The sequence below is a fragment of the Aphelocoma coerulescens genome, chromosome 7 (genome assembly GCF_041296385.1).
Source record: "Aphelocoma coerulescens isolate FSJ_1873_10779 chromosome 7, UR_Acoe_1.0, whole genome shotgun sequence".
NCBI lineage: Eukaryota > Metazoa > Chordata > Aves > Passeriformes > Corvidae > Aphelocoma > Aphelocoma coerulescens.
Genome location: NC_091021.1, coordinates 13,055,826 through 13,082,880, shown reverse-complemented (window position 1 = coordinate 13,082,880; position 27,055 = coordinate 13,055,826). Strand labels below are relative to the sequence as shown.

The 27,055-nt window shown below is 46.2% G+C and overlaps 1 protein-coding gene across 3 annotated transcripts in view; it reads right to left on the bottom strand.

Moving 5' to 3' along the window:
* The window catches only part of KLF7 (KLF transcription factor 7), a 67,101-nt gene extending 54,608 nt beyond the window's left edge, over window positions 1–12,493 (bottom strand). For 2 of the 3 annotated variants that reach the window (XM_069022212.1, XM_069022213.1), the window contains exon 1: window positions 11,947–12,364. In XM_069022212.1, the coding sequence (XP_068878313.1) occupies window positions 11,947–12,048 (102 nt within the window). In that variant the 5' untranslated portion in view covers window positions 12,049–12,364. Of the gene's footprint in view, window positions 1–11,946; window positions 12,365–12,474 lie in introns of those variants that run through there. The other variant, XM_069022211.1, reaches the window with a different exon arrangement.
* Window positions 12,494–27,055: the final 14,562 nt, after the last annotated feature.

Sequence of the window (27,055 nt, the reverse complement as noted above, 5' to 3'; positions counted from 1 at the left end):
CCTCTCTCATCTGTCATCATTTCACAGATGGGTATGACTGTCCTGGGGGAAGCAGTGCCTACACCAGACATTATCCTACCCTGCAGTGTTGGGAAGGCCACATTTAGCTCTTAGAAACATCTTCTAGTTCCCTCCCACACCCACATTTTCTTCATTTATAAAACCAGTGAAAACAAATCATGCTTCATCCTCAGTTTTATAGAGGGCAGCTCAGGACCTCTCATTCCTTCATGGAAAGAAAATTTCTTTCTGTACAGTTTCCATTATTTATTAGCTGAAGGTCGGGGGAGAAATGGTATTTATAGGATGCCTAAGGCCATGCTCACTATAAAACAGAATAAGTCAATATAGCTAGAGCACAACTTAGTGGCCTATTGTGCAACATTTTAAAAAATGTACTCTCTCATTACAGCACTTGAGAGTATCTCCTCCCCAACACCAGTGAAAATAAATTTATGAGAGTTATAGAGCAGCAATATTGTTTTAATCAAATCATTAACATGGGTGTGCTGTTTTCTGCCCACATCCTGATATTTAGTCCACATCCTGACAAGATCTGGGATTTGTATAGACTCTTCTCCTGAAAGGTGTCAAGTGACTTCGTGGACACTGGGCCAGTGTAAATTCACTGTAACTTTGGCAGATCTGCACTCACTGACAGATCTGAAACCCCCGGTGTGATGTGAATACCATTCTTTCCATTTACAAAGAGAAAAACCATTCAGAACTGAATGCCAAAGATCTCCTTGACCTTTACTACTTAAAGAAATGGAAATGAGACAGAAATTCCCATCTTACACCATAATGGAACATCACCTGACCAGAGATGCAGCTAGCTCAAACAAAACACTGACTGAATGGTACATGGCATAGCTCTTGCTGCATGAAATAATTCACATGAGACAGTCCCACTGAGGAGAAGCCTTCAACGTAGAGCATCCACTCAGTGTGCAGCTAGGGCACTGAGGACTTGGAGTCACATACACTGGAGGTATTTGGGACTAAGAAACCACCCACACTTTGCTTCCCTTGCTCTCCCTCAAATGTGTTCTTGTAAGAAATGCACTTCTCATGTCGGAAAAAGAAATCCCAGTGCAGCCTTTGTAGAGCTCTGTGCACCCACTGGCATTCTTCTGAGCACTCAAGAAACAATGCTGGGAAGTCACCGAGACAGTCACCTGTCTACCAAGTCTTTCACACCAGAAAGTAACTCTACACTGGCATTCTTCTGTTTTCCCTCAAACTACTGGGGTCTATTCATGTTTTAAACAAACCCCCAGAACTCAGAAAGCCCAAGACAACTTAGACACACCCAGTAAAGAGTATTTAAACCGGGCACCCTGAAACTTATTTGCCAGCATCCAAGACAGATAAATAAAGGAGTCACTCCCAGAAAACAGAAAACTATCTTGAGTGAACAGAAAATCAAGGCTGCCTGAAGAGGAAGCATGAGCTTTGCAGCCAACCCAAAAGTACAGTGTGGTGCCAAGGCCCCCATATTACCTTTTAAGCCCGCAAATCACCCCAGATCCTGAGGGGGTTTTATTCAAGCACACAGCTTCATCCAGGAGGCACTGGAAACAGGTATTTCAGCCTGTGTCTGGAAGGTTTCAACCTGTAATCAACGTAACAAGCACTAAAGCTCCGGCTGACCTTAACTGACTCGTCCCCTCACAAAAACCCCTCAGATTAAACCAGGTTCTTCCGTTTTCAAACATTGCCTACAAGAATCTTTCTTTGCACTTTACACTGGAGAGGTAAGAGAAGTACCAGTAAGAGAAGTCTACACTGTGTCCCTGCAGTAGAAAGTAGGAAACTACTATAGGTGACACCCACTTACCCTGAAATTCTCAACCCTGCAAGAAAATCACCTTACAAGCTCTTTCACTGGGTCAGGTCACTTAAAGCAGTCGCCTTGTCCTCCAAGATACTGGAGACCTCCAAAACTCTAAGTGTTTTCTTCCTCTGGTCTGACCAGACAGAAACATGCCTTACTCTCCCTATTCGACTAAAACCCCCACTGCTCTTTCACAGGTTTCTTAGAACCCCAACTCTCAGAGACTTCTGCTTACATCAGAACCACCTTTCTCAGCACCAAAGCCAAGCTCCTGGTTTCCTCGATTGTGCAGGAAAGCCTACCAACATAATTTAACACTATCCTGAAAGATCAAAACCCAAAAACAAATAGAAGAAACACATACCTTGGTAACACTCTGATGTATAGCAACCTTCAGATGCTCACAACCACTCTGAGGTGCTGGCATAGCTTATGAGCAACTGCAGGATGACACCACCAGAATGAACTGGGACAGCAGCATCAGGTGGAGCCAGAAAAGAGCTATTTTACCCAAACTGGATGTATTCTCAAATCAGTTCAGTATTCTTTGCTTCTCCCTTATTACCTTAAAATGCAGACAAATTTAAAAACAAAAACGAGCGACACTGAAGTTCATCCCCATCTGATCTAGACACTAATGAGAGAAGTTTTTTCCACTGGCACCGATTTTCCATTGTGCAGCGAACGCAGCCTCTCCACTGTCCACGCGTCAGAAACAAAGCCACTTCTGGCCTGATGCTTTCCATATGAAACACTAGATCCCATCTTTCTTCTCCCCTCTGCCTTCCTCCTTTCCATACTTAATTACTCACACAGCAGCTGTAGTAAGTTGCAGATGAGTGGGATGTTTTCTTCAGAGCAGCACAAATTTTCCATGCTGACAGGGAAGGCCAAAAGAAAGAAAAGAAAAAACCCCAAACAAGAATTATCTAGTACTTTTCACCAGCTTGAAGCAGGCAGCAAGCTCTGCAGGGCTGGCACCCTTTAAACCACTGCACAGTCACAGGAAAAGAACAAAGCCCCTGAGCCACTCAGCCCACCCTGTACCCAGGGATATGGGGCACCCATATCCAAAACCCAGCAGTAAGCCAGAGGTGCCGCAGCAGGGTGAATGCACCAACTCCAAACCGGCACAGCACCTCAATGGCAGCAGCTGAGCAAAGGAGAGAGGAGAGACCAGCAGCTGCAAGGAGACAAGGAAAGTGTGTGACTGCACTGCTTTCGTGCATCTTGTGTATCTACATGCCTTGCCAGGCCCTTCCCTGAGGAAGGGAAAGCAGGCACCCAGGTGAGAGATCAGAAGTATCCAGACACTGCTCAGAGCATCACATAGTGTTGTGGATGCAGTTCTCCAAAGATGCAACAGTCACAGGATGCAGAAAGTCTGGATACCTTTGACTAACTAAATTGCTAATAGCTGGGAGAAATTGAATCAACTTTTAGGGGCACAATACCTGAATTGAAAAGCTAAAATTGACAACAAAGTGGAAGATGTCACATAAACTAAGTCTTTCACGCTGAAAAGTGCAAGGCCCTCAGGAAATTCTTGGAAGTACAACTGGTTGAAAGATTTCTACCAAACGTTCTCAGAAAAAAAAAAATACACTTCTGCCCAGTCTTTTGTTGGAAACATGTTATCCACTGAAATTTCACACATCCAAGATGTAATCTGTAAGGGCAGACTTAAATCAAGCAACCCAGTAACTCAAATCTGAGTCTCACACCTAAGTGCCGTGATGTGCATTTCTGGTGTAAAAAGCAAGCAGACAGGAGCACCTCTCACCCCTCTTCTACTCTGCCACCCCGTGACAATTTTCACCTTCGACTCTGATCACTAGAAGCTTTGTTTTCCGCTGGATGGAAAACAAAGGCAGGCGATTAAAGGCAGACCCGTACTTCACCCCCACCAGCACAAAGCAATTCAAAGCAATTCAGCACAATGCTGATTCCCCTCCTGGGCTGGAGCGAAGGCAAGTCAGCAGAAATTGCAAATGTTCAAAATCCAAGAACTTTCCTTATGTATGGAACTGAACTCGAGGGTCAGGATTAAAACCAAATGCCTAGCACCATAGTAGCTTATCAGCAGTGAAAGCATTTTTAAAATCTAATTTACTTGTCCTGACACATGCCTTTTTCCTCACCGCACAGTATAAACAGTTAACACTCATTTTCACTGTGATTTCCAGTCACTTCAGTCGTACAGGAAGAACACTGCAGTGACAAAGCTGCACAGGCAGAAGGTGGGCCAGATGATCCTGTCCAAAAAACACAAACCCTGTTTCCAGGGCTTTTTGAATTATCTAGATGGAGATATTTCCATTGATTGCAGTTTCTGTCAGAACATGCTGGCTTACAAAGGTCCTTTATGGTCAAACATCAACCCTATGTCAGCATCCCTTTAAAACTGACCTTCTGAGGCTCCAGGTTTAAGGGCAGGATTTGTAAATCAAGACACTAATTGGAATGTCTCAGAAGAGCCTCTCACAAGCCAGTGTCCTCCTCCTCTGCATCCTTTCCCATCAATCACACTGTCTCCCAAGCTTGCCTGTGTCACTGTCTACTACTCTATCCTTTGTAGACTAGGAGCTGCTGACTCCATGTATGATTTAAACACCAGCTTTGCACTCAGGTCCACAACGCTGGGAAGTAACAAGAGGATTAGGACGTGGACATACTGCTTGTAAGGATCATGTTCAAAACCAGTATGACACTTAAATAAGTATGGTTGGTGGGCCTCCAGCAAACATAAATGACATAAACATCTCTGCATGAAGAGTCCAGCTCGGACTCTTTGATGTGTGTTCTACAGTACACTACACACCTCTTAATAGTTCTCCAAAAAGTAACACATGTAATGATACACAGCTGCACTGAGTGGAAATGCTTTGGATTGGAAAGGAACCTTCATATATAAGAATAGGGAGTGAATGGGTACCTGCTTCAAAAGGATTAACAGCATCATAGCAGCTTAATAAATCAGAGCTGATATATTAAACCTTTAAAAGAAAAAAATTAAATGCCTTCTGCCCAGCCTTCATACGCTCAACTCCAAACACGTACTAAAACTTGAGAAGGGTCAAATCAGTGCCATGCACAGGTCGTCACAAAGACAACCCAGACCTCTGGGAAGGGGCATTTAAGCTTGCCTTTCAGAATCTTCTTTTGATTTTTTCATAGAGGCAACACCACACCACACCCCACCGAGGGCTTCCCTGCACAGGAGCTGTCCTGGCGGCTGGTGTGGCAGGATATGGGCCCGCAGCTCCAGAGGGACTGGCTGCCCATGTCCCCATGGCCTTGCACAGTCCTGCCCTGCCCCAGCCACTGTGCCCAAGCACCACAAATCCGGAACAGGAATCTCCACAGCAGCAAATCAGAAGACAAAAGCTGCCAACTCATCTTGTAACTGAAGAGCCGAGAAGCAAAGGTTTGGTGTCCTGATTAAATCCAAGACGTCAAACTATCTTTGAGCATAAAAGCTGAAACAATTTCTTCTAAGGAGGGAAATGCGACATGAACTCACAGGCTGCTTACTCTCACAGGCAGACTAACAGCCTGAGCAGCCGAGCAGTCTTCCTCACCAGCTGCTGCCAGAGCAGGAATGGTAAATACAGCCTGGTGACCAAAGCAATACATGAGCTTTTTCTGATGTACACACCTATAAATGCCATAGTACTTTCATTTGCTTAATGCTGGTGGAATCGAGTAAGAGTTACAAATCCTGGGTTGTTTGGGGTTTTTAAATAATAAAAGACAACAAAACAAATCTCCAGTGGCTCAAACGTAAGGAAAATATAAAGAATATCAAATTAAAAAATAAAAGGTCTGTGACTTTAAAGACAATCTCAGTGTCTTGGGAACCAGGCATGATTTTTTAACTCACAGTGGCAGTGTTGGGAGGAGGCTCTTTTCCTGGCAGGTTTGTTTTGTTCGCTTGCTACAGAATCAGCTGAACTCTGCAGTTCAAGTGAATCCAGACTATTTTTGACCAAGGCAGAAGCACCCAGAGTACAAGAAGAACATGTGGGAAAAAGAAATTCAGTAATTCGGGTGAGTAATTCCTGCAACATCAGTTTAAAAGATACCACAAAAATGGCACTCCCAGCTCCTGAGCACTGCCAGGAGTTTGGAAGTGGTGGGGGCATTGTAGATGTAGGGAATGGACACAAAGCACTTGACAGTCCAAGGAAGCAGAAAGAGGAACTCAGCACTACCCTTGAAAACACCTTTATTAACTCTCCAAAAATTCAGGTTTAGCATCAAAAAAGAAAACTGACACCAATTACAATACCTGCGCATAACTTTTAGTGAGGTTTTGAGCATGACGATCATAAGCCCACAGTTTTTCTTCCCCTCTGCAGAATGTGACAAATTTGATAGGAGATGAGGTGTACTACTACCCCATTGCTTAATGTACTAAACACCAATATTGCTCAGTCAATGAGCAAAATCCCTTTGTTTCATAAGGACAACTCCAATCAAGGTCGTTCACATGCAGCTACAATCAAAGAGAAGCAGCTTCCTTCTTGCTTCTCTATGTTTCTTAATGCAGAATGGAGAAACAACACACTGGATGTTTCTCAGTGGAGAATTATTTGACAAAGCCTCAAAAAATCCCCCAACAATATCCAGAAGATACCATTTGCCTCAACTCTGGAGAGCCTAAGTATGAAATTACTATCTGGAACTGAAAACTTTCTGCCATTTCCACATGGAAATACCACACTGCAAACTAGCTATATATCATTATTTTCATGTAGCCTATTCTAATCTATGCATTGCCTATTCAATAGGACATAGAGAAATGTACGGGCTTGGGGAGGGTAGATTTAAGCATCCCAAACAAGTAAGAGAAAATATTTTCTAGCTGAGTACCCACATTATGATTGTGCATTGCTTAAAGGTATTTACCCCATTTCAAAATCACTTGACACAAGTCATTCACATAATCTGCTATTCTAAGACCTGTAACATGGATTGCGGGACTGTATGCTTTCAGAATACCAAGAAATAATCACTTTTAACAACAGATTCTATAATTAAGAAATGTAAGAATAGAGACGGCAGTTTCAGGTTTGTCTTTCCTCTCTTTGTCCAGCTCTTTCAGTAAGGTGACAGGAGCATGCTTTCAGCACATGGAGCCAGCAGAGGGGCTGCAGGTATAAATGGAGCAGCATTCGGAGTCTGAAATACACTGCATTACACATGTGGCTGTTCTTGGAAGTCAACCATTTCTGAAAGTTATTCTCAAGAGGCATGATATACTATAAGCACTTAAGAAATGTGTTACACTGTGACTGGAACCAAGATGAAATAGCAATATTAAAAGAGATGGTTTAGTTTATGTAGTGGCCAACTATGCCATTAAACTAGAACAATGGAGATGATGGGGAGGCAGGAATGTTCTTCAGTGTGATTTATTCCTTTCCAGTAGGAGTGGAAATTTTTCCTATAGGCCTGAAAATGACCCCATCTGCCAAGCAAAAGTCAGCATTAAGATGTAAGAATTCTGCTAGATTAGTCACGTTGGGATACTCTCTCACACAGCACAGGGATCTCAAAGCCCTTTTCCAGGATGAGTCAAAACTCAGCCTTCTGAGCTCCACAAAAACCATTAGGCCTTAGCATTGCTGTTGTCAGTCACTTCAGAAAGAGGGAAACTGAGGCTTGAAGAATTGATTAAAAACAGGCAAAGAAGGCTATATGAAAGGGTCAGGAGCAAAACAAAGGCTTCCTCGATCCTATGCTTTACAGGAAATGTGCATCTTTCTTGAAAGGATCATTGTTTGCTGCAGCTGAGAGCAGCTGGGTCAGCCAAGGCAAAAGGAAATGTTATCAGGCAATGGTTATCAGCAAACAATATAATGCCATTTCCACTTCTGCCAGCCAATTAGACCTGTGCTGCCTGCTGATACATGTGGGAAAGGCTATCTCCTTCAGAAAAGACCAGGGTTTGGCACCTAAGCCCTGCTGTTTTCATACAGCTGCATCAGCTGCACACGATGACTCTGTGCATCCACCTGCTCTTTGTGCTCCCATATTCTGACATTATGGGAACAGCCATGCTAGAGGGTGCCTTACAGCCCCCACAGAATATGACAGCAGCCCCAAAATGTCTCCTGATCAGACCCCTGTTTCACAATAGGATGGTGAGTTCAGAGTCCACCAAGGGGCCTACAGAGAAGGACAATAGGTATGTTTAAAATGTCACCCCTACAAAAAGGCGTATCTGATTACAAAAGATGCCTTCTGCACCCTTATCTTTCAGTGACCCCCTAAATGACATTGTGAAGGCCCAGCAGGTAGAACAGAGTCAAACCCCATGTCCACCCCTTCCAAATTCTCAGCCCTGCACTCCCACTCTTTGCAGCCTGGCACACAAAGTGGGACCATGTGCAGCTGCACAGGCTATGCTCCTCAGAGTCACCTCCCTCAAAAACAGCCTCCTACCCACTTCCTTCCTCTGCAGAGTAATGAGGCGCTCTTCAGCCTCGTGCTGTCTCTCCCAGCAGTCCGGCTCCAATCTCGGGGATGCCACATGAGACAGCCATCCCAGAGCAATGGCGTATGTGGCCAGAGGCCCTCCTGCAGCAGCGCAGCAGCCACGCAGGTGCTGAAATCTCCCCCCGCCCTGGTCCTGAACTGCAGACTCAGCTCACAGGGACACAGAGAACTAGGACGGTTCAATCAGAGCCAGGATGAAGCACCAGGCAGAAACACACAGATGCTGAGGTACCAGCCAGCTGACTTAGAGCAAACGACTCATTTACCAGTGCACAAAGCCCACCTTTTCCTTTAATCCCTATTCAGTGCCACAGAGGCTCAACACTGCTGGAAAAGCTAAACAAAGTTCTCTCTCCTGATGAAATTGTGCTATTGATTACTCACTAGATTCTGATGTCCCCACCCCAGGAAAAAATCCTCCTGACCTCTGAAGTGTTTTGCCTGAAGGAGTGTACCCAAAGTTCAGAGATGAGCTCAGCTTTTGTTGCCTAAAAACCAAGCTCTCCCTTCCCAACGTGTTTTAAAAAACCATCAAAAACATGACAGGTTCATTTCCAGCTTCCACTTCGGGTATCTCCACTTCCACAATGCAAACTATGTCCAGGGTGGAACAAGGGTTTTTTTGTCTGTATTTTTGCCTTCTAAAAAAGAAACCTACACAAAAGGAGACAGTCTGTTCCTACACAAAATCTGTTTGTTTTGTACATATTGCTGGGTTGCACTCATTCAACTCCAGCACTGATTGTCAAAAGCAGAGATACTGAACTTGTTCACATTCCTCTTACAGTGGGAAGGAAAGATGGGCGATCAGCTGACTGTGTGCAAGCATTTAGCAACCTGCCTGTGCTGTCATTGCCCTCCGTGAGTAATGGGTGTTTCACAATCCAAAATACGAGCAACTGGCCCAGCTGTATATTCCTCAGCCAGCAGCTACCAGACTGCTGTCCAGGCTCACGAGGAAAGGAAGACAGGACTCTGTCAACACTTTCATCCCAAGGTATGCTCTGATTTTCAGTGGGGCAGGTGCATCTTTCACGGTACCCCAGTAAGCATCGTTTCTCAGAGCAGGACCTGGCACTGACTAACCTCTGCACATCATACACTAGTAGCTGCTAATCACAAAATTGGGGCTCACAACATGATAAGGAAGCTTGCTCTTAACCCATACAACTATTTTCTCCCTCAACCCCTGCCTTTTTAAGAGATTGAAGTAATCTCCTGGGGTGCTGCTTTGCTGCTGGGAGAATCACTGCCCTGGACCCTCTGTGAAGCTCATGTATGGCACCATTGGACCAGAGGCAAGACTTGTGCAAGTGTTTTTGCTCAAAATTAAAGCTGCTGTTTCCCACTTATGACACATCCCACAGGGATCAGTCACTCTCCCTGTCAGCTCTCTCCCCTGGTGTCTCAACTATATAGCCTTTAGTTTTAAAGGATACTTTAGAAACACACACATTCTTTATCTCAAAGTTGCTACAGTTTGCCTAAAATAAATAAATCCCCAAGACCTGATTACACTGCAAGTGATTTAGAAGAATTAAATTGGGGTCTCTGTGTCAGTGGGTCTGCCAAGCTTGTGTAACAGCATGGTCTCTGCACAGCCAGCTTCAGCTGCTTCCACCACTGACACATCAGTTTTGCTGCCTGTTGTTTGCAAGGAGAGTCGAGGCAGCAACAGGGGAACAAACCATAAATACAGGATGCATTATGAAACATTGGGCACTGGTTGCAGGATTTGAGAGGAAATAAGGGAAAACGTAGCAAACTATTTTCAGCTTCTCTTTTTAAGCATACATGGAGAATCAATGGGGTTAAACCAGGAGCATGACTTTAAATTCTGCAATGGTAACAGTGGGATTGGGTAGGTACATGATACTGTATAAAACAGACTGCTGCTCTTCCACACATAAAAGAAGGCAGAAGGAGACAGAGTGTCACTCGCAGCACTGCCTAAAGCATGCTGGCTATGTCAACACACTATGTCGCTTTGGACCGTTTGGACTGTTACTAATATGCAACCAAATATGCAACCAATCCAACAATGACGCTATGAAATATTTTTTAAAATTAAATTATATTAACCTCTTCCGTTTAATTAGCATGTTAAAAATATAAAAGGAAAGCAGATGTGACCATCATGGATGTGTGCACTGAATATTAATAACAAAAAGCATCCCCTCCCCCTTGGAGGATAAAGCAAAGTTGGATCGGTCATTTTGCAAAATAAACCCTGTAGCTGACAATAAACCTCTGGTTTGTGTGCACACACATACAAAGCTGAAGCCAGAACGATTTTACTTCGGTAAACCTTTAAAGATCCAGCCCCGGTCCAGCTGGCTGACAATGCTACAGCCCGAGTACTCCCCAGAAGCTCTGCCATCTACATCTCTACCCATACACACTTCTAAGGAAAAATTAAATGAACATCCCAAACTGTCACTTACTGGAGACCTAACACAGGCTACCCTCACACTAGCCAAGACTCAGGTGAAGGCTGGCAAGACGAAATCCAGGGGCTCGTTATTCTCACACTGATAGTGCCACGGGTCCGTGCGCTGCAATAGCACCACATGTCATCCCAGCCACACTCCACTATTTCTACCCACCAGCAGATGGTTTTTTTTTTTTTTTTTCTTTTAAAGAGACACCAGTTTCCAGAATTTCACCTGGTGTATCACCTCTGCCAGAAAATCACATCAAGAAACACGACTATCTCACAACGTTTGGCCGTAAATAGGAATGCTATCTTTCCTTTTCCCTCAATATCCCAGCTGATAACTATTTATAGTTAACAACTGGGTTCATAGTGTATTTTATACAGCTCTTCTCTGTAACCTACTCTTCCCCTTGGTCTTACTTGTATTCACGCTACCAGTCATCATTTTAATACATTTGTAATACTTGATTTCCATCTTTATCCTTATTCTGTCTGCATATTAACCCTACAGTGCCTCAAAACACACTGGTTACTGGAACCAGCCTAAGGCGTCATTGTTTCAAGACAGCAAGAAGTGTGTGTTTCTACCCATCTTCCAAGAAAAAGGAAAAAAAAAAAAAAGAAAAGAAAAATAAGTCACGTTCCTAGTTACTGAACTTAGCCTTAAAGCTTTTCCTAGTGTTGCCACACACCTGCCCACCCTCCACCTCCGACTTAAGCTACGATTTTTATTGACATATACTAATTACCTGAAAATAAGAATGATCTATTCCATTTCCACCAGCTGCCAGCACTGGCTAGAAGTGATCAGGCTTGTTTAAAAGAACAAAACAAACAAAAAAATCTAAGCCCAAAAATAAAATAGTAGTCATCATAAAAACAAAACCCTAAAGAATGCCACCGGATCTCAGGTACTGTCGGGTGTGCTCAGAAAGGACTGAAGGCAGACAGATCTGAATGGACTGCTCAGTTTGTCATGGTAAAAAATACAGAGATTTAAAGGTCTACCCACGCAGAAAAGAAAAAAAAAAAAAAAAAAAAAAAAAGAACCACCAAAAAACCCCAACCCTGAATTAAAGAACAAAAATAAAATAAAGTCAGAAATGCAGCCTCAATGCATCGACTGTCTGCGCTAAAGAGATTTACAGGAGTAATTTAAATGATTCACCTGCTGCCAGTTTTCCTCCAAGGATGGCAAAGCTGAGAAGTAGCCGGTGTCGTGGACAAGCTGGAGTTCCTGGAATATACTATAACTAGCCAAGACATCCATGCTGCTGCTGAGCAAGACCCTTTCTTTCTGCTTTTGTGTGTGTTTGCTCGGGTGGGGGGTTGTTTTTGATCATAAAAAAAAAAAAGGAGGAGGAAAATCAACCAATGATAGATCCAGCGTCCCTTTGGCTTTGTTTTGTTTCAGTCACACTTTAAAAAAAAAGAGAGAGAGAGAAAGAGGATCAGCGCGGAGGGACGGCGAGATTCGGGGGCCGGGCCGAGGAGGACGAGCGGCGCCGGCGCGCACCGAGCACCCCGCGGCCGCCGCACCGGGGCACGTCCCCGCCGCGCTCCGCGCAGCCCCGCACCGCGGCCATGCGCGCTCGCGACCGCCCTCCCCACCGCCCCCTCCCCTCTTTATTTTCGGGACACCACATCCCACATCCCGCCCCCCCTCACGCCGCTTCCCTCCCCGCTTCCCTCTCACCCTCCCTCAGCAATCCCAGCCCGGCCCGGCCCCCCCCCCCGCGCGCGCAGCCGCGCGGCCCCACTCAGGCAGCGCGTGGCCATGTAGGGTAAACGGCGGGGCGGGCGGGGCGGGCCCGCCGCGCGCCTGAAGACACTGCGGCCCAATGGCGGCGCCGCTCGCGGCGCGGGGGGCGCGGCCGGGGCGCCGGCGCCGGCGGCGATTGGCCGGCAGCGCTGCTCCCGCCCCTTCCCCGGGGCTCGCGAGGCGGCGCGCGGCGAGCTATTTTTAGGGCGCTATATAAGAGGGCGGCGAGGCGCGAGGTGGCGGCAGAGCGCGGGGCGGCTGCGCTCGGGCTGCGGGCGAGCTGAGGCCCGGCCTGAGGCCGCCTCGCAGGCGGTGCCTGCTGGATTCCCCCTGCCCTTCCCGCCCTACGTGCAGTCCTGTGCCTCTCTCCAGCCTGTAGCGCTCAGGTCCCGGAGGCTGAGGATGGCCAGGCCAGTCACAGGTGGCCGGGGAAAGGTGTGCGGCTGATGAGGGTGTTGGAAGGAGTAGGAGTGGGAACACACCCTGAGCAGGAGCCACCAGCATCAGGAGCACGTGCACGGTGCCTGTGTGGGCAGACCACAGGAGCCCAGCTTCTGAGTGCTGGCCCAGTCAGGCTGTCCCTAGAAACGCACGTGTGGTTACTAAGGCATCTATCATGGCATTTAATCAGGCTTAGATGTGAGCTGAGCCCTCTCTGAGTGCTAGTTTGGGTTGGCTAATGAGCTGTTTGACCTTAAATGGTTAGTGTGGTGTAGAGCTTCCCCAAAATCATTCTGGCACTGGGCAGGGTTGCATTTCTGCGTTTGGAAGGATTGCAGAACTGAGTGTGCTCATTTGAAGATGATGGGTGTGGGGAGGGGCTTCCAGTAATAGAAGAAATATGTTCTCTTTGTTACTCTCACATTCAGAGGGCCCTATGGTCCCATCGGTTGCATTTCCAGGGCTGTATCTGGCTGCCAGGCTGCTGGATGAATGTCCCTCTAGTGCCCTTTAATGGTGGGTTGTCGGCACTGTAAGTTGGACTGGATATCAGGGCAAGCAGATGCTGCCAGGGATTGCTAAACTATCTCCTTGTAGAGCAGTTGCATCACACTTTCCTTGCCATGACTAAGATGTCTCTCCTTGCTATTTTCTTCCTTTTGCGCCTGGATGAGCATGCCAGGGCCAGGCCCTGGCTGGTGTGAATTGGTGCAACGCCGCTAGCACAGACGTGTGTCTTCCCAGGTGTCCCAGTCAGACTGATGTGAAAGCATGGGGCAGCAGAATGTGTCAGTGCCAATTAGTTTGTGGTATGTTTTTTTCCTGGCGAGGAAGACAAGGTGCCTTTTCCAAAACTGGGTCTGTGTTAACAATTTTGAAAACCGTATTCGAAGAAGGCTTGTCAGAATAAACCTCTGAAGAAAGCCTAGATAATGGCTGCACTAGTCCCAAATTCTTGAAGGTGGTATGAAGAAGAGTGAAGCAGAGTAAGCACCTCTCTAGTCTGAGGAGTCAAAATGTAGAGGGAAAAGGGGAAATGAAGCTGTTGGTGAAGAACAGCAGTAATCAGGAAAGAACTGGACATAGGCAATTTTCTCAAATAGATGATCTCACCACTACAAAACCACTTCATAGTTGCATTGAAGAAGCAGCAGGGTGGCTTGTGGGAACTGTCGCTCAGGTCCTGACCTGAGGCTGCAGGTCTGGACAGTCCAGGGGCAGGTCCCTTGACATTGAAAGTCTCCTGTGAGCTGCTTGTGAAAATGATGCCATCCCCAGCCTTCACCTGGAGAGCCATAGGTTGTCTCAAACAGGACCATTCCTGGCATCTTTATCTTAACAGAGAAGCTGTGTATGAGGCTGGACATGAATAATAAACTACTCTTTCTCATAAATATAGCCGTAAATGTATGTGTTAGTAGGAAGATGAGAGGGAAGGTTAGCGCAGCAAGCACTGCTGGAGAGGTCTTGCAGACCATCGTTACCCATTCCAAGCATGCCTCAATCTGGCAAAGCAACACCTTTCCTGGGCACCTTGGGAAGGGAAAACTTTTAGAGACTGCAGAGGAGAGAACTTGACAAAGGTGGTCAGATGTGGAAAGAAGCAGCACTTGGGTATCATAACACACTCCTGTACTGAGAGGGTTGCACAAGAAATACCTGTTTCAGAAAAAGCTGTCTATAAGCATTTATCCTTAACAGCTTGTCAGAACAAGGCCGAATGCATATGCAGAAGCTTTTCTGACCTAGGCGAGGAAATAAAGGACAAAAGCAGTGAAGGTTTATCCTCTCAGCTACTTAAATATCTAAATGTCTTAAGCTTTTTGTCTTTGAATTCTTTAATTCCCATAGCTGAAAAACACTTTGGTGCTTTATTTCTGACCCTGTTAAGCATAACTACCATTTGAATATATAGAAATGTTAGTGGTCTGATGTCTAAGCTCCGCTCTATCCTGGCCTGTGCAAGCTATGGGTTGCTCATGCTTTGGTTTACTGCAAAGCTCAATGTACAGGCAGCCCAGGAGTCCTCTCTGCTTGATAGGCACCTCTGCTTGCCACTGAGTAGCTTTCATTTGAATCAATTAAAATCTTTGTACTTGTTTATCTTATCCTGATCTTTCTACTGAAAGCATGTCCTGTAGGAACTGCCAGTTTTCCACCCTCACAGAAAAGGTTGTTCTCAGTTGTGGAGCTCAGCTGCTCTATACCACCAGAGTCCAGACTGTGCCCAGGTTGCACTGTAACTGGTGGCCAGATCTGATGAGCAGATGCTGCTCTGCTTCTCTGGCTGGCTTCAGGAGGAATTGTGTCTGAGGGCAGGATTTTGGCTGTGAGCCTTGAGGTGAAGAGCTGGGCTACAGATCTGGCCGCTTGCCTGGGTGGTTTCCAGGCAGACATTGCATTTTTATTGTCTCAGATACTCTGCTTTGGAGGTCAGTCAAGAAAGCAGAATGGGGTCGTCACTTGGCAGAAGTAGAAAAGCCTAGACAAGAAATGAATGTGGTGGTACTCTGGGTATAAAACCCTTAGTCCAGCCCTGGAGGTGGCGTCTACCTGTGCTAACCCCGAGGTAACGGAGGGCGATTTCTGCCAAGCTCTCTTTTCCCAGGCTGTACTGACCTTTCTCCTGGCAGATTGCCACTTTCCCTGCTCTGGCCCAACCACACCACCCATCACAGAGAGCAACGCAATCAGATGTGGAGGAGGAGCGATATCTCCCCACTGCTACACAGCTGGGCTCAAGGGCATAGAGGACTACACAGAAATTCAGGCAAAGGGGGCAGGCTCAACCTACAGGGAGGAAGGACAGGCATTTCAGCCAGAGCACAGATTTGTCCCACAACAGGTAAAGAAATGCTTGCAATGGGAGAAGACTTCATCATTCCTGTGACTTGCTGAAATGTTAGAAGATGCAGGGAAGTGCTATGGCTGGTTGTGCTAAAGTGCCAGTGCACTTTGGCACCTGGAAAGGGGAGGTGGTTTTATTTTTGACATTAAGGCACTGAGAGCAGTTAGTCCCAGTGAAAAGAAAGAAAATATTTCCTTGCTCCTGCTCTTCAAGAGAAAGAGGAAAGGTGGCTTCACTGTTTTCTCTGAGAAACAAATTTGTCACAGTCTGCTATAGGTCCTCTGGCAACAACCTTTTCTACCCTCTCTAAGTAAGGAGCACAAAATCACCTCCAGCACTTGGCTGGGTCTCTGCAAGGCTCTGATGCGCACAGAAGCACAATTTTGGTTGCTCTGATTGCTTTCCCTTGTGATACTTCTGTCCCCACTGCTCCAGAAGCAATGGCAAGGGATGCTTAGTGGGGACCCACCAGGGGAGGCTGATTTGCAGGGGACCTTTGGATATTGATTTTGTGTTTCTTTGCTTTGGCTTGGGCAGAGACAAGATGCCATAAAGCAATCAGGGAGTATTTCAATTCATATTTTAAAGATTTCACTGAATGCACCTCCTCTGGTACCAATGATGTTTCAGCAGCTACACTGAGTTACCCTGTACACAGCTCATGATGCAATTTAAATGCCATGGCCTTCTGCATAGTCAACAAAAGTGCTAAAGCACTTTCTCCTGCAGGGACAGATTGGTCCAGGTGTCCAGGCTACCAGTTTCTTCTACCATTCCATTTGTGTTAGGGTGCCAGCTGTGTCTCTTCCTCTCCTCCATCTCAGACTGAGCTAATACAGGTTTTCTGTGCTTAGAGCCTGTGACAGGATCATTTAGAGGTGTTGATTCTTCAGGCTGTGTCCCTCCTGGAGAGGAAGAGGCTGTGCCTGGGTTGGTAGGGTTGAGGTTGCCACTGGTTGTAAAGACTTGCAACTATCAAAGAGGGGGAGAAGTACTGAGAAATGCACTCGAGCATGCTTGGATTTTCAGTTCAGGCTCTCCAGAAGTGGTTGCAGAAAGCTGCTAATGGGGAAGTGGAGGGTTTGTGGTGGTGGTTTATGGCCAGGTGGCTGTCAGAGGCACGGCGGAAGAGTTCAAAAGCAACCCTGCTGTTCAGCATTGCCACTTCCCGATACTCCAGTGTGTCTGTTCATCTGTATCTATGTCCACATCTGATGAGAAATAAAATCCTAACAAGCATGAGGCAGCAAAAAAGGGACACAACTTCTTTTCCTACAGTGGAGCATTCTCTGTAGGCCCCAGAAATGCCCCATTCCTCCTCCAGCTGGATACCTCATTCCTTCCCAACCTCTCATTTCCTCAGACCTCATTTTCCTGGAGAAAGGTCACTACTGTTGGCCCCATGCCTGCACAGCAACATTTCAGTGACCTGGAGGACTGTTCAGTATTTCATGCTTCCTTCTGGCAGATGCAGCCCAAGACACGGGGAACAGAGGTGGTTTCCCTTCCCATCTCCATGCTGGGCAGCAGCATGGCTGTAGCTTGCAGCCATCAGTGGCACTTGATTCTGTCTGGATTGGACACACTGAAGCAGGGTGGTGGCATCTCTGCTGGCCATGGGTGGGTGAAGGTGCCTCCTGGCATCCAATGAGTCACAAGCTGTTCCCCAGATCTTCAGCAAAAAATGGGGACATGAGAGTATGGCACAGGAACCTGCTTCCCTCCTTCCTGAAAACAGGCACCATTTGGCTCCCTTCTCTTTCAAATCAGTGCCCTGTGGACATTGCAATGGGTTTAATTGCAGGGCAGCTAACAAGCGCTCTCCAGGATTAGAGATGGAATGGGTCTAACCCATAATCATAGCTTAGGGCACCCAAAAGTCTCAGTGGACTTTGCAAGCTGATCAGTGGCCAGACATAGAAGGTGTTTGATGGGAAAACATGACATGCCAACCTGAAGCAGAAACATTATCCAGCTGAGTTCTCTGGGCTGAAAAATAAAACCCCAAAGCCTGATGCTTTAAGGGAAAGTTAGAAATCATAGTTGAATGGGTCTGATCCAGATCTGTCGTGGAGGTTTTTGACCCCCTGTCCTGAAAAGGTGACAAGCATGCTCAGCATGTAACAGGATTGAGTTTCCACTGTGGGGAAGGAGTCTTCATCTGCTGTGGTTTGTTCACATGCTCTAGGGTTTTTGTATTTCTTGTAATAATTTTTACCTTATGGCTGTGACTGTATTAGGATCGGTCTCTGTCTCCCGGTTTTCAAAGCCAGGACACAAAGCCGTGCTGGAGGAGAGCACTGCAGTTGTGTATGTATGATGGTGGGGCAAAGCTTCCAGAGGCAGAGAGGTACAACTCCAGTGGAACCAGTGGGAAATGCAATTTCCTTTGGGTCCCACCAATAGCTCAGAACCCATCTGGATCTAACAATTCTCTGCTGTCTTTGAAGTCCTCCCTTCTGCCCAAAGTGATCTGTATGTTTCTGAACCTCTTGGCAAGGGCACTTACCATTGCTATTCTGTTGGTGTTCAGCATCTGACATAAACAGTCTCTGATCATATTAGTAAGCTCTCAGGTGCTTCTACAGTACAAATAATAAATAATAATGAGCTGCAAGGAAGCCCTCTGAGTCTCAAGTTCAGGCTGGACTCCTACAACTTCCACATGAGATGTCCATTCTGTAGACCTTTCTGGGCTGCTGTTGCAGTGCAGCAGTGCTGTTGGAGAGTGGCCTGGGCAGGGGGTCCCAGCAGCCTTGGGAGATGCTGTGCAGCTGTCAGCAGACAAAATTGTGTGCTGCATTTCTGAGTTGGTGGCCTTTTAACGAATGGGTTGGATCACACTTTGGTGGTTTATAGGAAGTCTTACAATAAAGTAAGAGAATATTGGCATGGTTCAGTAGCTGGTAGCTGGGGACTGGCTTGTGTTATTACACGCATTACTCTGGACAAATGGTGGTTTGGCTTGGCTTTAGCCAGCAAGAGCCCTGTTATGAAGAGCTGACACCACAGCAGACGTAGCACACACAGCAAGAGGGGCCTGCTGCGCACAGCTCTTCCGAGGCACTGCAGAAAACACCCACAGCACATGGGGCCTGTGGGAAGAAGGTTCTCTGGAAACAAGCTTAGAGCAGCTTCACTGGGGGTTTCTCCCTAGACTTTTTGCAAGGGAAGGAGATGCAATGCATTAAGAGCAATGCCTGTCTTTGGCTGGAAGCTGCAAGACTGACTGTTCTGTTTTCACATCCTCTTGGGGTTTCCCTTTAGTCCGGTTCCTTATGAGAAGCTGCTGAAGGTGTGGCTCTCATAGTCAAGTGCGGAATTAATAAGGAAATGCTGGTGTGCAGGAAGCAAGCCTGTGCTGCTCGCCTGCTGGCCAGCTTGTCATGTTCCACAACAGAGGTGCAAGAAGAGGAAAGTACCTAGCTTGGCACAGCAGTGGCCAGGATTCATACAAAGATACTGCAGTCAGACTCTGCTCTGGTTTATAAGTTGGGCTTTGCTGGCTCTGCTGGCATGACACAGCAGCATCACCTGGGTACTGCAGCATTTCCCCCTCTAAAGAGCATCTCACTGGGGACTCCTGTTATGAAAAAAGATGGAAACACCTTTTCCCTTGGGCAGCCTCTTCCCATCCCAACAGCAGCTGCATCTCCAGGGCTTCTCCCTCTCTGCGCCCCCATTCTGCTTGAAGAGGAACCTTTAAACAAGACCTTGCAACACATAGTCTGTTAAAAAAAAAAGCCTCACAAATGACCTCTCCTGGGGGCTCAGTCCTTGTCTGCTGGGCAGCTGTGAACTGCTGAAAGGAAAACAGATACTGTTCAAGAGGGAGAGTCAGTCTTTGGGCTTCTCTCCCACTGCAGTCTTTGTTCCTTGGCTTTGATTTCCCTTGAGGGTCTACATGGCTCTGTCTCTAGCATGAGCAGCACTTGGCAGATCATCTCACACTCGTTCAGCCTATGTGGCATACTGCATCGCTGGGTGAGATAGATACCTGTCTGCTGGAAGAAAGGCAGGAACTCTAAGAGCACTCCATTATTCCTGGGGTGTTGGTTGCAAAACGCAAGAATTCATGGGTTAAACAAGAGAGAGACAAAGCTTAGCCCAAAGTGACAAATCAAGTCAGAACCCAGAAAGAAACCCATATCCTGTAAAATTGCAAATTAATACACAGTGTCTATCATACCTGCTCCCTCTGAGCTCTCTCTTGCTGGAGAAGATTTCTGGCTGCCTGACTTGATTTGGTAGCTGAGGGAGCTCTGTTGGTCTGTCCTTTCTTCCGGGACAGTGCTCAGCAGGGAGCCAGCAGTTTGTCTTCCCTGCCCTTTGTACCCATAGCAATTTCTGCTGACAGTGTGTAACTGTTAGTACTGGTAAAGCCACGGGGAATGTTATGAGATTATTTTATAAGGAATGGGGGAAGTAATGTTATAAAGTGGAAGTTGCCTGCAGAAGCTCAGCTGAGAAGTTGTTCTGAGGAGAGAAATTAAGAGGTTATACAGGTGATAAAGTGGTAGCCAAGAAGATCTGAGTCTTGTTCTGCAACACCCTGCCTTGAGAGCTGGTTTGTGGGTGGCCAAGCGTAGAGATGCTGGGTCTCATCATTCCTGCCAGAGCTTTGCCAAGCAGAAGACAGGTGCCTTTCATGCCAGATGGATCCCTGCTGATATCCAAAACCAGGAGTTGAGAGACAGAGATACAGAGCTTTGGAGGAGTGAAGGGTGAGGGAGACATGTCTCTCCACAAACTCTTACAGATTCTTGGAAGCAGGCGAGCAGGCTCAGTGGCTGCCTCTGTCTCTGACATCACTTTTTCTCTGGTAACACACAAAGACATCACTGAGTTTTTGACAGGGGAGTCTCAAAGGCTTTCGTGGCCTGGATGGGTGACATACAATGCTGCCATGCCCTTGCTGTCAGTACCACTGTTGGGGAATGACCCCTCTCCTGTTCTGATAAGAAGGAAAAGCATTGGCCACAAACTTCCCACCCTCAGGCTCCTCCACCCTCCAGCTCACCAGGGGCCACCCGGAGAGACCAACTGTGGGGGCTGAACCTCTGCCCTCTTGCATTTTTCAAGCATGTAGTTCTGCTGCAGAGAGCATCCTGAGAAACCATGATAAATCCCTTTCTGGGCAGACTCACTACAGCATGCATATATATACATTTTAAAATAATTTTCATTAACCTATTTGCTGAATTCTGCACAAATTCAGGAGTGGTTTTCATTAAGTTGCCATGATGAAGGTTAGCGGAGTATTCCTGCAAAAACTTTCACCCAGCACTTGTGGTGTTAAGTGTGATTTTATAAGCCAGCAGGATTGCTCATGCCTTGCCAAAACTGGGGATGCACAGCCCTTCTCCTTAAGAAGGGCAACTGCTGCAGGAGCTCACTCTGGGTCCCTTTGAAGTCAATGGCAAATTTCCCATTGGCTTAAGTAGGAACATGTGTTTCAAGAAATGAATAATGTGAAACTTGAAAAGCAAGGGGTGGTGTGATCAGGACATGGCCTGGTTTGACCTGGAGACTCAACTTGTGTTTTACTGCTACGCCTGTCTCCATCTCTCAGCCATACAGTAAGCGGTACAAGTTTGATTTGTGTCGAAGAGAGCTACATACTATTATTAGTATCCTATATTATTAGCATTAATGGGATTAGGACTGATAAACTATGGAGGTTTCTTTGTTTTCCACCGGTAATTTCCACTTTAAATTGGACTTGGACAGAGAGTGTGTCAGGGCTTATGGCCTCTGTATTTGTCATGCATGTTTTGTTCCTGCTTTTGACAAGCTGGTAGAAAAGTCTAGGAGTACAAATTAAAGAGGTCTTTGGAAAGAAATCCCTTAATAGAGGCTTGTTGAAGCAGCTGGTATTTTCTTGTTCGGAGCAGAGTAGGCAGTTAACAAAATTATGTTGATGTTGCTGTGGTGAGTTGATCCTTAGGGCTGACACGGTGCTTGTCCCCAGACTCAGCTCTTGCTGGCTGCAGGAAAGTGGGTGAAGATCCCCCGAGCCCCCAGAGAAGCCGGCACTGTGGGAGGGTTTCAATGCAACTGTGATCCTCAGCTTAGCCCATGTGGTCACCCCGTGTGTCTGTGCAGGACCCAGGCAGACCTTGGCTGCTGCAGCACCAGGAGGCGGGGCTGGGAGCTCTAGCCAGGCCTAAGTTGTCTTAGTAAAAGCCACCGGTCTTAACGTGAGGGATTTATCGAACAGCACAGTCTGTAGTGTGGGGCTGTGGCTGTGCAGGGTAGGGGGCAGCTCAGCCGTGCTTTGCAGAGCTGTGGTGGAGGGCTGTCTGTGCAGGACTGCAGAAGGGACGTGCCCACGGCATAGCAGCCCAGTCTCGGCAGGGCACTGGACACCACGGCTCCGGCTGCACGGGAACAGTCCTCACCGGCCACAGCATCCTGAGGATGCCAGCGGCTCCCATCCCCTCAGGACCTGCCGCCCAGGGGCCGTGTCCTTCCCACTAGACCAGCAGGGAGGCTGGACAGGGATCGCCATGTGTCTTGCCATTCATTGCAGGACAAATGCTTGTTGAAATAATTGCCTCTAACAGCTTGGGAGAGGCCATTAGGGTCTGCCCGGGCAGTGATCTACAGATAATGACTCCCTCCGAGATTTTCTCACTCCTGCAATCCTCATACCAGGTGCATTAAAGCTGACCTACAAAGAAAAATGTTTTTCTCTTTGTCTCTCTCCTTTGTCTTTTTTTATTATTTTTTAAAATTCCTTGTAGAGTTTTATGAAATACCACTGTTATTGGTGCATTGCTCATTGCTTCTTAGTGGTAGCACCAAAGGGTGAGCTTTGCTTTCTACGGAGTGGGAGACAAACTTTTTGCTGATATTTTGTCTTAGAAACAGGGGGACTGTTGAGATGAGCCTCCACTGAGTGGAGGGACTGTAGGGGTCTCAGGCAGGGGATGCAAATCCTTGATTGGAGGGACAAAGGTGCCAGGTGTGATGAGAGGTACACGTTCTCCCAAGCCCTTCACCAGCAGTGGCCACAAAGGTCTCCAGCAGAAGTGAATTTTCACCCGAGGAACACACAGCATTTTTTTAATTAAAGCATTTTGTGAGAATGTGACAATCTGGACATAATTTTCAACAGGAAAGTCAAAGTGAATTTTTTAGGTTTCTCTGTTTTATTTTAATAATGGTGAAATGTCTTGTTTTGATTTCCATTATGAAAAAATTTTTGCTCCCACCTTCTCATTTTACTACATTTTCTGCTAACTACAAACACACTGTTCAAACCAGTAATTTATCGTTATCTTTTTCTAGATGTTATTTAATACCATATATACTCTTTATATGTGCTGTCATGTTTTGACATCTAAGCCAAGTGTCTTTTTATTTTAATCAAATGAAACAAAATTAAGTTTAAATGCCAAGGCAAAACAATTCAATGTTTACTGAAATGAAATATTTTCTTTGTTTTTGGGGGTTTCTTGGGTTTTTTGTTTGGAATTTTTTTTTTAGTTTTCCACTTTCTGATGGGAAACTATATTCTAGGTGTGAGGCTGTAGAAATCGCCTGTTTTCAGTCAGTGTGCTCTTGAGCACTCAAATCAGAGTTAGCAATTAAAAAGCAAGCAAGCAGGTTAAAAAGAGTATGAGAAAAAATAATTTCCCTTTTCAGTTAATGAGGCTTCCTGTGGAAGAAGAAAGAGAGGATGAAAGGCGTTGGTGTGACCTGTTGTGTAGCAGTGGTCGTGCTTAGGAAATGACTGTAGGATGTCCATGCCTGCAGTCACCTTCTGATCAGCTCCTGGGCTGGAGTTTATGAAGTTGTGCTCAGAAGCAATGGAGAAGGTGGTGCTGATTCCTGAGGTAGAGGGCAGTACCTCTGCCTGGCACAGACATCTGGCTTTGGGTGCTGGGGTTCTGTTATCAGTGTTGCTAACTTGTTGTGTGATGCTTTCACATTGGGCTGTGATAATGGCATGTATACATCACACTTTGAAGATGCTTTTTATTGACTTAATGTGAATATTATTGTCATCGTTTATTATGGGGAAGTATCTCATAGTAATTGAAATACAATATGGTGCCATTAATCACTCTGAGTATGAAATGCTAACTTTAAACTGTTCATAGTATATTAAATGCTCCTCTAACCATAAAACAATTTGACTTGCAGTCGGGTGGTTTACAAATGGCCAATGTTTAGGATTCATGGTGATTGACATTTATGTGGCAGTGTTCATGTGCTCGTGTTCCTGAACAATATACTTTTTCTGGGATTTCTGTGAAGATACTGGGACTTGTAGCTTTCCAGTTCCCTGATGCAGAGATGCAAAGGGATGCAAACTGCAGGCATGACCATTGTGTTTTACAGCATGTCCACTGTAAACCTGAGAGACGTGTGACAGTCTGGATTGCCCAGTGGGCTCTGTGCAGTAAACATTTCTGGCCTTCTTTCCTCAAGACTCCTGGTGAAGGAAAGCAGTAAAGAAAGAACAGAAACTCAAATAGTGAGGTTTTAGGCAGGGACTGCTGAAATGAAATCCACTTGCTTTCATGGGGTGCTTTTCTAAATTCTCTCTCCTGTATTAAGTAGAAAGGAAATAAATGCTTTTAAAAATAATTTTCAATTAAAAATTAATCCACCTACCAAAAAGGAAAAAATAATTTAAACTGATATCATAGTAAAACAATAACAGTGCCATCCACAGTGCCTTGGTCAGCTGTGATAAATCATCTCCAGGCCTGCCCAGATTCTCCTCACCACTGGCATCCTGAGAAGTGGGAGAGGCCCTCAGGAGCAGCTCCAGCCCGGCTCCTGTCTGCCAGGGGTAGCAAAGCCCTCCATGTTCATTGGCCCAGGATTTCAGTGGGAAGCACCAAGCGTTGGAGCAGGCCATGTCCACCCCTGTGCCTGTGGCACAAGCCCCATGTGTGCCCAGTGGCACAGCAGCACCCATGGGGACGGGTCAGGGGCTGCATGCTGTGCACATGTGGGGGGTGGGGCAGACTGGAAAAAATACAGAATTTTAGAAAGCTCAGACATTTGCTGCTGCTGTGGCTGTGAGAAGCACTGCTATTAAACCACTTACAGGAGCCTCACTTTTTAGTGCCTGGTTTAAAAGAGGTACTTCAATGGCACTCACAGGAGGGGAGAAGATGTGTAAGGTCATTTCACAGGGCACGTGTTTAAAGATTTTCCAAGAAGAGCAGAGCAAGGTCTTTCTTCTGGGAAGGAAGGGGCTTTTTTTTTAGCCAGAGCTTTTATTGTCAATATGTATTTTTAATAGAAGGGAAGTGATAGAAGCAGTAGCAGGTGACAGAGCCCACTGCTGTTCAGCTGCTGACATTTATAAAACAATGCCAACATCTCTTCAAAACAGACGCTTGCTTTCCACTACTGTATTGATGTACACATTTATTTTATAGCCGACAGCAGCAAGATGAAAATGATAATGCATGAAGAAATCCCAGAGGCACAGCCCAGTGGTTTTGCAAGGCAGCCTCTTTGCCTTTGGCATCATCTGGATGCTAACGGTCCTGGATGAGTCAGTCTGAAGCAGCACGGGCTGCTCTCTCTTATGCACTGAGTGCTCGCTCTTTTTTCCTGGTTCTGGTGACACCACCTGCGTATATCTTAATCATCCTGGCACATTTACATTTATTTCTCAATTATGTACAAACAAACCTGCACACTTTGATGGCAGGTGTTGGCTGGAGAGCGCTGAACAACTGTGAGGTTGTGTAACATGGTGGGCACCAGAGAGGTGAAATATAAGTGCACTACAGGCTATAAAAGAGGAGAGGTAACCTTCCAAGTAGCATATTGGAGCAGTATAAATTTAATATGCAGCATCAGTATAGACTGGGGGACACATGAATGGTGGTCCCAATCTGCAGGCTCAGCCCCCATGTCACCAGCTCAGGCCCCAGCTCTTTGCTGGGGGAGCACTGAGGTGCCATGGGACTCACACTGAAAGCCCTGTGTCTAAGGGCTTCCTGTATCTGGCACTGAGGCACCTCCTACGCTGAGGAGGAGGAGGAGGAAGACTGGTCACACTAGGTTAGAGCCCAGCCTTGCAAATCAGCTCTTGATCAAGCATTTTTGGTCATGTAAGAATAGTCCTCGTGGCAGCAGGCTGACCTTCACTCCAGGAGGAAAGCTTATCACATCTCGTAGGAGGATCCTTACCGCAAGGAAATCAATACAGCAATAAGCTTTTATTTCTGGATGAAAAATTAAAATAAAGAATACACCACATCTATTGATTCTTTGAATTTACATATTTGGATATATATTTGTTTGATGTCTGCATTCTGTGTGCAGCTGTTTGCCAAATGTGACAGGATTTGTTTTTTAAACCTGGGGGTGAGTTCTGCCCTGTGCATTTAAAATAAGATTTCTCTAAATTATTGAATATGTCAATAAATAAAGCAGAGGAAGCAGGCAAGGAAAAACCCAGAGGTCCTTGGTGAAAGGAAGTTGTAGATGCTGGTAATAGGCTCTTACAGCAGTAAAAGAGGAATAAAAAGGGCAACTAAAAAAAATGGAAGGGACAAAGAGTGGAACTGGGTATCTCTGCTCAGATTTTCTCTGGGTTTGATGGTGGTTTCTGACTGTATTTTTTGATTTTCTGTGAATTTAATTCTGCCTCATAGTGGAAGGTGAAGGATAAGAGAAACATTTAAATAAATGCTGCAGCAAAGGGAGGAGAGAAGTCTGAGATGTTTGGGTGTTGCAGATGTCCGTGGGACGGGGAGACGAGCCCCAGGATGAGGAAGCCCTGAAGGAGCTGCCAGTGCCTGGGCACAAGGAAGGACAGTTTCCTTGGGGAAGCCCAAGGGACTGGTGAGGAGGAAGGAGGCACCAGGCGTGGCCAGTGGCAGGGCTGGGGGCTGCCTGCGAGTGCCTTGGCCCTGACCCCACCGCCCCACCAGCTCTTGGGGGAGCTGATAAATAAAACATCACATTTTAGAGAACATGTGTCATCCCAGCCCCAACATTATAAAGTCCCTTACTCTCCTCTCAAGAGATCTTGCAAGAGCAACCATTTAAATAAGCGTTACATTATTTACAAGTTTCACTATTATTAAATTAATGTTACATTCATCAGGGCTTTTGTTTTGTTTTGTTTTCAAGGCAGAGCTGTAATTTGAGCAACATATTCATCAAGTCTGAAATGGTGGCTCCAATTATTTTAACATTCATTTGCCCATTCAGCTTCCTTTGCATCTGCTGGTTTCCTCCCCG